General features: G+C 29.1%; 1 protein-coding gene across 2 annotated transcripts in view; it reads left to right on the top strand.

The window, feature by feature from the left end:
* prd1 (pleckstrin homology domain-containing protein pruning defect 1) overlaps positions 1-14,731 on the top strand; it is an 89,440-nt gene that overhangs the window by 32,605 nt on the left and 42,104 nt on the right. For both annotated transcript variants that reach the window (XM_075355146.1, XM_075355147.1), the window contains 3 exons: positions 2,318-2,668; positions 8,234-8,803; positions 13,076-13,586. In XM_075355146.1, the coding sequence (XP_075211261.1) occupies positions 2,318-2,668; positions 8,234-8,803; positions 13,076-13,586 (1,432 nt within the window). The remainder of the gene's footprint in view (positions 1-2,317; positions 2,669-8,233; positions 8,804-13,075; positions 13,587-14,731) is intronic.

Raw genomic sequence — 14,731 nt, 5'->3', positions numbered from 1 at the left:
TTCCTTACAAGGCTGCTTGTACTTTTTTTTGTGTATTAATAAGTATGAGAAAAATATGAGTTCTCCAACAGAGGAATCGCCAAACTTTTTGTAACACATTGCTGACTTTGTATTGAATTTAAGTTTTTTTTGGCAACAAAATTTTTCTGACAATGTCACCATATTGTTTAAAAACTACCTAGGAGGCATAAAAAAAATAAAGGAAAGAAAACCAGATTATTCTGTTGAAGGTTGTAGTGTAAAAGTGAGATTTTGGTTCTTCACAGAAGGCCAGTGAGTTGCTATAGAATCTGATCATCTGAGCTCAAGTAGCTGATGTAAAAATATTTTCAGATTGGCTTTTTCATGATCAAGATGAGGCTGCATGTTCCTTTATCAACGACTGGCAGTATACCAAAATCGTCTCAAGAAAGAGATATCTTATTTTCAGATGCCTGAAGACTGTAAATACTTAGTTAAACCTTTGTTTAAAGAGCAGGTTAGATTATCACAATCTTTCAACAATGATATGTTGAAAACATATCATTCCAAATATCAGTCTAACAATGATATGGAGTATGACGTGGGTGGCTTGGAAGATACAGCTCATTTCCTGCTGAAAATTTTCAGATATTCAGAAAAATGTTACCACTTCACATTCTTCTAAACCAGGGGCTAACAGTGATGTTTGTTTAGTGCTGAATGAATGGCCACTATATTGTTGAAAGGTAGGTCACATGGAGAATGATTGTAAGTAGGAAAGCTATCCTCTAAGCTAAGAAAAAAAAATTTATCGGCTTAGAAAGTAGCCTCTGTTATGATCTTCTCTAACAGCAATCTTACGTATAATAATAGTCAATGGTGGCATTGATTGTTTTATGAAAACAATCAATTATATCAGTTTCTGGTATAATGCTATACAGATCAGCAAGATGAAAGATGGTAATCCAGCTATATACTATCAAAACGTTACCAAAATTACAAGGTTTCATTACCTTAAGACATTGAGGAGTATGCAGTCTGTAAGCATGATTGCATACAAAGATCATCTTAACATTTACTTCAACTAGTATAGCAGGAAATGATAATGTAGAGCTCAACGATGAACACCTCATACTTAAACAAATTATTATTCTGGGTGATGTAGAATTAAAATTACTTGATGTTGTAAAAAATGTGACTAGTAACGTCACATTCTCCTGCAATGTTAGGGTTATATTGGAGATAGTTTGTTGGACTTCACAACAGCAAGAAGTATTGTGGAGAAAGAAATCACTGTTCCTTCACCTTTGAAGCTACTTTACCTTTAGGTGCGAGCAGCATGACAAAAATGGATGAAATGTTAATAGCAGTTCATTCGTATTGAACAAGAAATAAAAGAAAGAGAAGGAAAGTGAACTGAATAGTTATTGCACTGGTAATGGATTAAAGTGAAAGAAGGTGAAGTTTTGTTCAAACTAATTCTGTTTAATAGCTTAATTCCTAAACAATCATAAATCTTATGGGTATGGGACCAAGCAGTACATCTAATCAGTGATACTGAGTTGGGTTTTCAAGCTGAATGTACATACAATGAAACACAAGAACCTTAAGTTAAAAATATAAATTTAGTCCTGTTCTATTGTAATTATTTTTTTAAATTTTTTCAGCTCTTTTATTTAAAAAAAAAATTGCAGTTGCTAATAAATTCAACTAATATCTGGTAATATAAATATTTATACTTAATAATTTTATATTCGTACCCTCTGTATGATAATCACAGCCTCGGTGCAGTACCTAAGTTTTGTTAACTATCTTACATTAATAATTGACAGTAATTCAAATTTTCATTAAGTACAAATTTTATTCACTTAAATGTCACATCATCTTTATTAACTTTTACATTTACTTTTATATTATTTCATATAATTGAAGTTAGTTTAAATTTAAAATTATATTAATATTACATGGTTTAGAAGTTTGTCTAGCTAGATGTTTTTGTATGTGTAGATTAGTAACAAAAATAATAATGAGCAATTCATTTAAGTTAAAATAGAGTAATATGTAACATCAGCTGGTTTAATAAGCTAGCATAACATAATATCTTTATTTAGTGAATAAGAAGGACGTGAAAGTTGTTTATTTATCTTAATTAGAAAGAAAATGAATCTTAACACCCTATCTATTATGAGCATTATTCAGCCTAGTTCACACAATAGGTTGTCTTTATCTTAAGTTTGGGATTTGACTTATTAATATTTAACAAGTTAATACTTTTATCCTGATTTATTTATATTAGATTAGAAGTGTTAAGGTTGTTAAGAATATTTTTTATCAAGAATTAATCTTTTGTTCACAGATTACTGATCGTATGGCTGATGAATTAATACCTGATGAACAACATGAGGTGAAACATTCTTCAGAAAATTGTATCGATTTTGAACGGAAAAATCCAGATTTATCATTATTTGGTGAACAGAGTCATGACGTTCAACAAGCAAAACGAAATGATTTACTTTTATCCAATAGTTCAGTTGCCAATGATGTCTTTTTACAACCAGATAGCCACCAAAATCAGCCATTACCTCTTTTAATGACATCATCTATAATCTCATTGGCATCGCCAGTTGATTCTGGAGTTGCTCTTATTGATAGTGATTTTGATAATACGTCAGTCAGTGAAGCTACGTTTGATAATGATAAAAATGAGGTTAGTTTATGATAAACAAAACATTTCTTTAACTAATGCTTTTTTGAGAGCTTGATTTTTGGCTGAATATTTTTAAACAATTAATTTCTGAATTATGTTCAATTAATTTATTTTTTATTAATTGAACAATTCTTAATAACAGTTTTTTTTCATTTTTTATAAAACTAAAGTATTTTTCTTGAATTCTATGATTTAAAATTTCAAAAAAATCCAAATCCAAAATATATTAGTATGTAAAAAAACCAAAAAGTGATAAATATATATTTTGTTTTATATATATTTATTTATTTATTATTTATATTACGTAAAAAGCACTCACTGCAAGAAATTATTCATCTATAAAAATTTATTAAATTTGTCTACTTATGATAGTTGCGGTGTTGGAAAATTTTATGTTTAGTGGTTGATACTTTAAGAACAGTTTACTTGAGTTTTATATTATATCCAACTAAAATTTAGTCTTTTCCTTAATTTCACTCTGAACCAATACAGCTCTCCCTTACAGAGCATGAATTAATCAAAAACTTAAAATATTGCTTTACAATATTAAAGTACAATATATCTAAAGTTCTCTGAAAAATTGATGTGTGAATTATTCAAACTGGTTTAGTAGTTCTTGAGTCTTACATGAACATTGTAACTAACAAATATATACAGGACATTCTGATTCATATTTGTGTATTTAAGCTGTTTTTAAAGTAAGTTCCATTTTAAATTTATGCCTACACAGTATGCCTGAAAAGTTCCCAAACTAAATTAAATAAAAATACAGATTTAAAGATAAATGAATTTACTTGCATTAGCCCTCTACATAAAACCCTTCTTTAGTTATATACTCGTTGGAGCACCTGTAGAGCCTGTCAAACGGTCTGGAGAAATCACTTTGTGGGATCGCCTTCAACTGCTCGATGCAAGCTTTTTGGATGGCTGGAATCTCGTCGAAAAAGTGACTTTTCATCTTCAACTTGTTTTGGGAACAGAAAATAGTCTGCTGGAGCAAAGTCAGGTGAAGAGGGTGGGTGAGATAAGACAGTGATTTGATTTACAGTATAATAACATGTTAAAACTTTTGACATGTATGCCAGAGAATTGTCATGCTCGAGAGTCCAACTGCCCAGATCCGGATTTAATGAATGCAACACATCAGGCTTTTCATTATTTCCAAATAGAATTTAGAATTCACAGTTTGATCAGTTGGGACAAATTCATGATGAATCAGGCCCTTTGAGTCAATGAATGCAATGAGGATCATTTTCACCTTGATTTTTGCTGCCTGACTTTCACCGGTCTTTGTGCTCCAGGACTCAGCAAGCAGCAGATTGACGCTTTGTTTGTGGATCATACATGAAGCATCAGCTTTCATCCCCAGTTATAATTATTTGCAAAAAATTCAGGTTGCTATTGGCAGTTTCATCAAAGTCTTGAGCGCAAGAAAGATGCACCTGTTTTTGCTCTTCAGACGAGATGTGTGGAACGAAACAAGATCACACCTTTCGGTGGTTCATTCTTTCTGTTAGAATTTTACGTACGACATCTTTACCAATGTTTAGTTCTTCTGCTATGGCCCGAAGGATAAGATGAGGTTGTTCGAGGAGGAGCGCATGCACTTTTACAACGTTTTCATCGTGGACAGCTGTTGAAGGCCTCCTGCTTCATTCATCATCGTTAAACGACTCTCTACTGTCATAAAACCACTTCAACCAAATGTGTTGCTGCTATGCATGAATCTTTGTGGCGTTATGAAAATGAAAGTGATGAATTCTTTGATCACATTGTTAACAGGGATGAAACCTGAATTTATTATTCAAGCATCGAAACAAAGTATCAGTTGATGTAAAGACAGCATTTATCATCAAGCTCAAAGAAGTTCAAACATGAATGTACAGAAAAAAAAACATTTGGTTACTGCCTTTTGGGACAAAAAGGTTGTCTTGCTTGTCAAATTTAGTGATTGTGGAGATAATATGAATATCAATACGTACGTGAAACATAAAAAAAATCATGGACAAGGTATAAAGCTTGGAATGTTATTATGGGAAGCTATCCTGTAGGATTTTGTCTTTTCATTACAATGCCTGGCCACCCTTGGCAAATCACAAACAGTGAGGCAATTGGAAAAATATTGTTGGAAAATTCTCAATCATCATTTTAAAGCCCTAACTTAGCTCTCGTCAGTCACTTCTTTTTCTTCACCTTAAACAGTAGTTTGGATAACAAAGGTTTGATAATTATGACAAATTGAAAAATGGCATTGTGTAAGTCTGTGACTGGAATTTCTGGAAGAGTGATTGAAGAAGCTAGTGAAATGCTATGAAAAATGAGTTGTAGTTGAAGGCAGATGTGTAAAAAAGTAGTAAATAAATGTAGTTTTTGCAGAAGTATAAATTTTAAATGTATTCATCCATTAGCAATAAAGTTTGTTCATATTTTTCAATTTTATTTTCATATTTTATTTTACTTCAAAGGAGATCTTACTTTAAAAATATGCCTCATGTGAGTGTATATAATATGTTTATATTATATATATATATATATATATATATATATATATATATATATATACATACATACATACACACACACACACACACATAACTATTATTATTGTGACCAAAAAATATGTTTGCTATGTGGAGATCTGTAGTTCATAGGATTCTAAGAAAAATATTTTATTACCATTTGTTATATTATTTGTTACACTTAATTTTTTTACATTATTTTCCATATTAATGACATTTGATGAATTATTAATAAACAAAAAGCAAGATCTGATATATTCAGTAAAGCAAATATGTTTACTTACTCTTATTCCGCATGATTACTGGTATATATTACTTTTGAATGATAACAGAACGCAATATATTTTATTTTTCAGCCAATCAATTGGTTCACCTAAAGAAAAAAAATTACACATTTAAAAAAATGCATTTTGCCTGTTCATGTTTAAAATTTAATAAAAAAAACTTCATGGACTATCTTAATTAAAAGAAATTTGTAACAACAAATTTGTTGTTGTGTAACTTTTTTTTGCCAAATCAGATTTTTTTTATAAATGATAATTGAACATTGTGCTATTTTGAAACCATTTTTGCAGTTTTTATTTTTTTTATTTCAATTTCCGTTAAAATTACAAGTGTTTTATTAATGAAGTCTAATTAAAGAGACTGGTGATTGTAAAACTGTTTATTGTTTGTAGTTGTCCGTAATTGGAGATGTCTTTGCAATAATAATATATAATGTAAGAAATAAATATATAAATAAATACTTTGCATTTGCTCAAATTGAGTATGTGAGTAAACTTGAATCCTTAAATTATTCAGGGAATAAGTCATATATATTGATTACATTTACACGTTTGAATATTTTGACCAAAAAAAACTACTGATATTGATTCACTTTTTGTCTGTTATGTTGTTTGAAAAAAGAAGAAGAAAGGAATGACAGTTATCTTTTGCTTTTTTTACACTGTTTTTGACTTTTCATGTATTATTTGTTATTTATAATTTGTCTCATGAAAGCATGCAGCAAATCAAATCATAACAGTAGGATGATTCTAATTTAATTTAGTGCAATCCATCCAAGAAAAAAACACTACTCTTTTAACATAAAAACGAAATAAAAATAACTGTTAATTAAAAAAATCAGAAAATCATGGTAAAATGATATATTTACCTTAAAAATAAAGATTTTAAGTACGATTTTAAGAAAGTAAAACTGAGAAAAATATTTTTTACCTCAAAGTATTTCTTCAATAACCGAGTGACTATCTGTTGAACTATTGTCATCATTCCCAAATTTATCACCATTTTTTCAATAATATTTTCACACAACTGCTCAGTTCCTATGTTTTTTCTTCTTTAATTACATGTTGAATGCAGCTTTTCCAAGCATTTGCATCTACTCAGTTAACACCTTCTATCAATAAATTTTTTACATCACGTAACTTAATGTTGGTTGTGTTATTACTCCCAATGTAGCATTTGACTTGTGCCCATGTCAATTCTATCAGATTAAAATTTCAGTAGTAATTTCAGTTTACTGGAGGAAGATGCAACATGAAACAATTTTTTGATTTTGTGATTGTGATAATGAATATATTTTTAACTGATTTTACTATTTTTAAAAATTATACTTTTAACATGTCTTTGGTGTGTGCAGTTTTAATCATTCGTCAATTTTCCAATTTTGGGTTGAAGCATTTGGAATTTTTTCAGTTTTCAGGTAATAGTAGTGACACATTATCCATTACTTTGATGGATCCTTCAGCAACAGTTTTGACAATTTTTTTAAACTACTGCATAAAATTGTCACCATTCATTTCATTGTGATATGCTTGGGAAGATTTGGAATACCTATAATCCATAGTTCAAGAACCCATTTTTCCTTCCTACGTGTATTACGATTAACCATTTATCTTTTCCCACCAGGGTTTTCATTTCAGTTGTTAAACCTTTCAATAAGATGCGTTTTGTGCTCTTTATTTCTTTATCCATCGATACCTTTTTCGATACTTTTAATGTGGGACAGTACATGTCCCACATTAATCCAAGTTTTATCTAGTTCTTACCTTATTCATGAAATTGCTTAATTTTCTTAAATATTCCTTTTGCCATGAAATAATATATTTGCATTCAATCAATCAAGTTATTTTTTTCTGGATATAAAGTGAAAATTAATTGATTTTAAAACATAATGTAATGTACTTCAAAAAAAATTTGGCAGTTCAGAATTGGTGTTCACAGCATTTAATATTTTGTTCAAGTTAAGAAGCTCATTGTTTTAATAAAATGAATGAAATTTTTTTCTGATAGTGGTTTTGGTACAATCATCCTACTTTTCAATAGTTTTAACATGTTTTCAAGTCTTTTTTAGGGCTAACATGGTTACCATCAATTTTATGTTTCTTTTTTGTACTAAAAATTGTTTTTTCACTAATGATTGTTGCATTACTTGCTTTCCAAGCAATGTCTCTGACTGCAGTTTCAGGTTTATCTTGTTTCAAGACTACATGTACATTGCTGATTTTTTTTTTTGGGAGCTACTTAAGGGTTTACCTGGTTTATGTTTCACGACAGAATCACTCATTGTTAAAACCTGATAAGTACAAAACACAAAATAAATTAAAATTAATGAAAATAACACTGAATAAAACTGTTATAAAAATGAGGTATAAAACTATATCGTACCATATAAAGTAACACAATAACATAGGTTGAAATACTTTCTATGAAATAATAGTAATTCTATGAAATAATTTTGTGAAGCATTACAAATGATATTATCGCTACTAAACTTCAGACAAAATTTTTAATTACTTATCGGCATGTCACGGTGCTTGATAAGTGATAGCTTACAGTATATTATTGTATGGATAAAGCAATAATTTTGCTGGCACGTAGTAGTTACAGAATGAATTCAGCCTATACTACTGAGATATTACTCATACATGCTGAATTCATATTTATATCTGCTGTACTGTTTCATGAGACATATAAGCTGTATGTATATATTATATATATATTTTTTTATGGTTGTTAATCATAAATTATTATGTGTTGATTATAGGATGATTTACCATTTACTAACTTAGAAGAGAGTGCAATAATTTGGGGAGAATCAGTTGAATCTCAGCCAGATTCTGTTGCTAATCGTATCATTACTGAAATCTATACAGACAATATGTCATTAGAACAAGCAACTGAATTAAGTGACAGTATTTCAAAAGCAATGTTGTTATCTAATAAAGAGATGAGAAATTGTGAAGACAATATGACTTCATTAAATGATAGAAGTGATTTAATAAATAACGACAAAAATGAAATTAAAAAAATTATTAACAATGATGATAATAGTGGGGATGAAATTGTCTTTCGAAGAACTAGGGGAAGGAAAGCTAAAAAGGAAAAAAGTAAATGTGTTTCTTTTCATGAAGATTCTAATAGAAGTGACTATAAAGATGCATTACTAAATAAAGATAACAAAAGGCTGTCCATTAATGATAACTTAAACTGGTGTATAGAAAGTGAAGTTGAATGTAAAAATGATGATCAGATTGAAAAAGAAAATTTAAACAATTCTAATAAAGAGAATTTGTTAGCAAATGATTCTTTAGCTGTACTAACAACTGATAGTGAGGTATGTTTTGTCTCTCTTTGTTTACTCCATAAAAGTTCTAAAGATCATTTTGTAATTTATTAGTATTTAACTCCTGATTGGCTTAAAAATTTATTGTTCCTTATGTTAAAAATTGTGCTTCCTTTTTTGAAAGAAATATTTAATAGTTATCATTTTTAGTTGAATGGCTAATATTATTTAGTACTGTGAATTATATGTTAATATTTTATGGATTACATTATTTTATTTATATTTTACAAATTGACTGAAGCATATTCGTATTTAAATGTCAAAAAGATATAAACGACTATGCTGTGTATTCAACTTTAATTGGTTTTAATTTTCTGTGTTTATTTGGAAATTCCCAGATTAATGATTTTGTTAATCATGACTGTAAAAATATTTTTTATTGGAAATTTATTGTTTTAGAATTTTTATCAATTTCTCAAAGGTTTGATTAGGTATGATAGATTTTAAAGCATTTAGCTATTTCTTATCCGGCTGATGCTTATAAATTTTATTTTCTCAAAAATTACATGTATAGCTTAAGAAATGGTTATTTTTCTATTTCAGTTTTTATATTTATCCCATCATTTATCTGTTTGTTTGTTTCTTGATCTTAAGTACCAGGTATTTTATGTTTATACTTTTTATTAGGACAACCCTTTATGTTGAGGAAGAAGGAAATCATTTTCAGATAGCTTAGTTTTAGTAGATCTTATAACTCAAAACAAGTTTACCTCCAATTTTCAAGAATGGTTAATGATAATTCTCTTTCTTGTATGGCTCCTAAAACATGTTCCCAGTTTTTTTCTCTTGCTTAATGTAGACCTTTTCTCTATTTTCTTGATCTTCAATTTCACATTTCTTGATCTTGATTTTTTGGTGTAATGTATTCCATACACCTCTGCTTCATTTGGCTAATTTTTTCTCAACACTATATCTTAAAAAACTTTAACTTTGTGATTGGTAGCTTTCTTCCAGTTTTTATTCTAATATGTTATATAATTTATTTATTTTTTTGTTTTTTCAAATGAAAATATTCATTCAATTGCTCCAGGTTATACTAATATAACCCACTACGCTGGTCTACTTGTAAACACATCTTCCCAAATCACCTGATTTGGAAGTCGAGAGTTCCAGCGTTCAAGTCCTAGTAAAGTTAGTTATTTTTACACGGATTTGAATTCTAGATCGTGGATACCGGTGTTCTTTGGTGGCTGGGTTTCAATTAACCACACATTTCAGGAATGGTCGAACTGAGATTGAACAAGACTACACTTCATTTACATTCATACATATTATCCTCATTCATCCTCTGAAGTATTATCTAGACGGTAATTACCAGAGGCTAAACAGGAAAAAGAAAAGAAAAGGTTGTACTGATATTTAATGGGGCATTAATTTTTTTTTGTAGTTTACCAGTTTATCATTTACTCATTAAAATAATACATTTAATCCAAAAATTTCTTTGTAAATATAATTGTAGTGATTTTTTTCGTGGTTACAAATATAATTAACAGTTCATGGAATGTCTTTAAACTCATTTATATTATTCACTTGTTACTTGATTATAATTCAGATGGTTATTTACGTTTTGGTAAAAGAATTTAATTAAATCTGCTCTATTTTTTAGTTATTTTTATTATACATGAAATGGGACTTACTTCACTGTGGTTACTTTATTAATGCAATTTAATGAATTTAATGTAGCCAGTATACAATATCATGTGACATATTGTTTGCAGAAATTTTAGTTTAATATTACGTGACTTAAAAGATTATTTACTCATAACAGCTGTATTAGTCATAACCATATGGTTGTAGACAACCTGATTTAAGTCACAAATCACTGTGAAAAATAGCATATCTCTCCACAAGAATAAAAATTATCCCATGCCAGGCTTACTTGGGAAAGTGAGGAGTGAAGTGAAATGATTTTCTATGATGCCTTCATTGACCTGAAAACACTACTACTTATCATCATGTTGAATACATTAGTTTATATCCTGCATTTAATGATCTCCATATTGGGAAATGGTTGAACAATGAATACACTGATAAACATAATTTTCATTTCCTAACATGCGATACATGATTTTAATCTATTTTTTGTTGCTGAAAATGAATGTGAACTCAGAATATTTCTATCACCTACCATTTTTGAAAACTTTTTAACTTTTAATTAAAGGATTTATTTCATTTTTCACATATAGTTAGCTTCTATATTGTTTTTTTGTTAGTTCATTTTTATTGTTAATATTACAAGGTGAATTAAATGACTTTGTTAAGGATTTAAATTTATCAAAAAATCAAGCTGAACTGTTAGGATAAAGACTACAAGGTTGAAATTTACTTTAAAAAAATACAAAGATTTTGGGCTTTCGAAGACGACAAAAAGAACTTTCTCAGTTCTTTATTGATGAAAATAATTTGGTTTATTGTACAAATGTTTATGAGCTAATGTTTCACTTAGGACAAGTTTAAAAACCTGAGGACTGGCGTCTTTTCATAGATTCGTCCAAGTATAGTTTAAAAATGGTTCTACTACACAGTGGTAACAAATATCCTTCGTTACCAATCGCTTTTGGTATTAATTTAAAAGAGACACGATGTGATGAAAGACCTTCTTGAAAAAATAAATTATGAAAAACATAGCTAGAACATATGTGGTGATTTGAAAGTTATAGCTATTTTGTTAGGCATGCAGTTAGGCTAACTAGTACATGTGTTTTCTTTGCGAATGGGAAAGCTGAGCTAGGGATAAACATTAAGTTACCAAAGAGCAGAAGAAAGAGACAACTTAACTTCAAATGGGAAAAATATTATTCATGAGGCCGTAGTAGAACTGAAAAAAATATTTTTACACCCTCACCATATCAAGCTAGGACTAATGAAAACTTTTTTAAAAGCAACAAAGAAGGATAGTCCTGGATTTTTGTATATCAGGCAGAAATTTCCTAATGTAAGTGAAGAAAAAATTAAAGAAGAAATATTTGTTGGTCCTCAAATAAGAGAGTTGGTCAAAGATGATATATCTCTATGTTAAATAATGTAGAAAGTGCAGCTTGGGCTTCATTTAAAGACATTTGCAAATCTTTTCTTGGCAAACAAAAATTTGACAATTACCACGATATTGTTAATCAACTTCTTACTTCATACAGAGCTATAAGATGTAATATGTCTTTAAAAATACATTTCCTCCACTCATATCTGGATTTTTTCCTGGACAACCTCGGAGACGTAAGTGACGAGCACAGTGAACTTCTCCACCAAGACATTTCGGTGATGGAAAGCCGCTATAAAGGGAAATGGAATACTAACATGCTAGCCGATTACTGTTGAACATTAATTCAGGATGTGCCTCAGGCTATTTGTAAAAGAAAAGCATCAGCAAGATCATTCTAACACCAGGTATGGCCATGCAAAATTATAAATTTTACAAATTTTAACTGTATTTTCCCTTAATTTTTTTTTAAGCATAATTTATTTAAAACTAAGGGTGATAGAAAAATTGTATTTACAGAGTTGTAATGCATGCAAAAAACATACATTCAAGAAATTGTATCACACTTAGAGAAACATTAAAAAAAGTTTTTTTGTCTATCAGATATATTATTGCTCTCTGAGAAAGCAACTTTCATGTGTGCCACTTGCACCGTAGTTGGTTTGTATTCATTACTACCATTAGGAAGATGGGGCAGATAGTATAAAAGAACAGGTTATTGTATATCTTTCTGTTATGAAACAGTGTGCATTACATATAATACCGTAACTTAATAATGTAACAGATGAAATGGACTCGGCTTACGATTGATGGGTTCAATGTAAAATGTTTATTATTCTCTTCATTTTCTCTCTTCTCATAGTACATAATAGTTCTCAGCTTTTATATAACTTATATTTTATAAGTATAGAGTAGATTTCAATAGGGATCTTTACCTGTTTAGTGGTGTTATTTGATCTTTACACTTTATCATCAATCCAGAGACTGCGTTACCCTATTTACTGGTGTCATAACTGCTACACAAAGCCTTTGTAGGATTAAAAAGTGTCATTAGCAATTAGTAACATTAAAATTTTATGTCAGTGCATGCTAGATATGGACATTGTTTATTTTTTACATTTTTATGTTTGGATTTAAAAAAAAATTGAAATTCTTTGTAGCTCTTTTCATGTATCCTTATGTATGAAAAAACCTGTTTTGTAGAAAGATCTTATTTTTAGGAACTACTACACCTTTAACTTTTTTCTTTTGAATAAATAAAAAGTGTTGATTTTGTATTTTTATAGGTTGGTGTGGAAGTTGATTGCGGAAGTAGTTCCAGTACAGTAACTGAAGTTTCATCATGTAAGAAAAACGGATTGTACAAGAAATGGAATGATGTAGTTAAGCAGCGTTTTGAATCTGTTCATTCAAAGATAAACAAATCTGAACCGGAAATATTCTATGGATCAACGTCTAGTCTATATTCAAATAACAATAATAATAACAACAATAATGATTGTGAAGTTGTGGGAAGTGGGAAACGTAGGCCTCAGCAGAAATCTAGTATCCAAAAAAGACATTCTATCGGTCATATGTTAAAATCTATAAAAGGCCATTGGTTAATTCCTGTTTCTGAACGAGGTGTACCGGAAGGTCAAGAAGACCCACAAAAGTTTTCTTCATCTGTGTCCAATCTAAATGAAAAGTGTTTGTATACTACTGCTTCTTCTATAGATCTTTCTTCAGATTCTGAGTGGTCATCTGATGTTGATGAACATACTGGAAAACGAAGATCAGGAAGTTCTTTTCAGTCAGGTTAGCAGTTTTGATCAGTATTATCATATGCATTGTTAAAATTGGTAGATTTTTTCTTTTTGATTTAGGTGTTGTTATAGAATCCTACAAAAATTTAATTAAAATAATTTTATTTAATGTTTTAGAATTTGTAAAAAGCGTAAAATATTTAACGGATAGAGAGGTTCCAGTCAGTTATCATGTTAAAAAAAACATTGTATTTTTTTCTAAGTCACACATCATAAAACAATAGTTATTATTAAAAACAATTTATTAATTGCATTTATGTTGATGTATAATACGATATGTATATCAAGTTACCCATAATTGATTATGTTTATCAGATTAAGTGTCAGTGGCAGATTAACAATTTTATTACTTTTTACAAGTTTTGTAACAATTAACTTCTATGAAGGTAACATTAACTTAATAAGAGACATTACTTACCTTGAGGGGTGAGATATAATTTTTAATTATTTAAAATTAATTAATTTGGTCCTTTTGTTTTTTATTATCTTTTATGATTAGTTTATTGTAATGTCTGAATTTTTGTTACCTTCAATTACATCTTTTATATATTGTAAGCTATTAAAGATTTGTATATTTTATTTTGTTGTAAATAATCATATGTTTATTTACAAGTGTTGAGTGATGAATACATGTCTTGTTTTCTCATGAACATATTATATCAGATTGTTGTGAGCCCTATCTCTGCCTTTGTAAATACCCCCACAGCAAACATAAGAAGTTGTGTTTTGTTTACTTTAGTTATCCCTGATCAATATGCTTTGAAATATGTTGAGTATTTACACTGTTTCATTGAAATTAAAGCAGTGTGCAATGATCAAATTCCCAGTCGCCGAAAATATTAATTCTGATATTATTTTTTATCACTTACCAGCTGTTTACAGTAAGGTGTTCACCAAATTTTAGTGAACAATTGGGTAATAAAATTTCCTAAATGTAAACCAAGAATTGAGTAGAAATGTCAAGCGAATTTTGTATTGCAAGCAAGGTTCATTTTTTTTCGTTATTAACAAATGTTATCATAAGATTTGTAACATTTGCACTCAGATGTTGGTGGAAAACTATAAGAAAAAATATAATAGCACTAAAAAGTGAATGAATCCTTGTATAATATTATTACTCTCATATTATTAGCATCA

The sequence above is a fragment of the Lycorma delicatula genome, chromosome 2, assembly GCF_047948215.1.
Source record: "Lycorma delicatula isolate Av1 chromosome 2, ASM4794821v1, whole genome shotgun sequence".
In the NCBI taxonomy this organism is placed as follows: Eukaryota; Metazoa; Arthropoda; class Insecta; order Hemiptera; family Fulgoridae; genus Lycorma; species Lycorma delicatula.
Note: the sequence above shows the minus strand (reverse complement) of the source record. Positions and strands in the feature narration are given on the sequence as shown.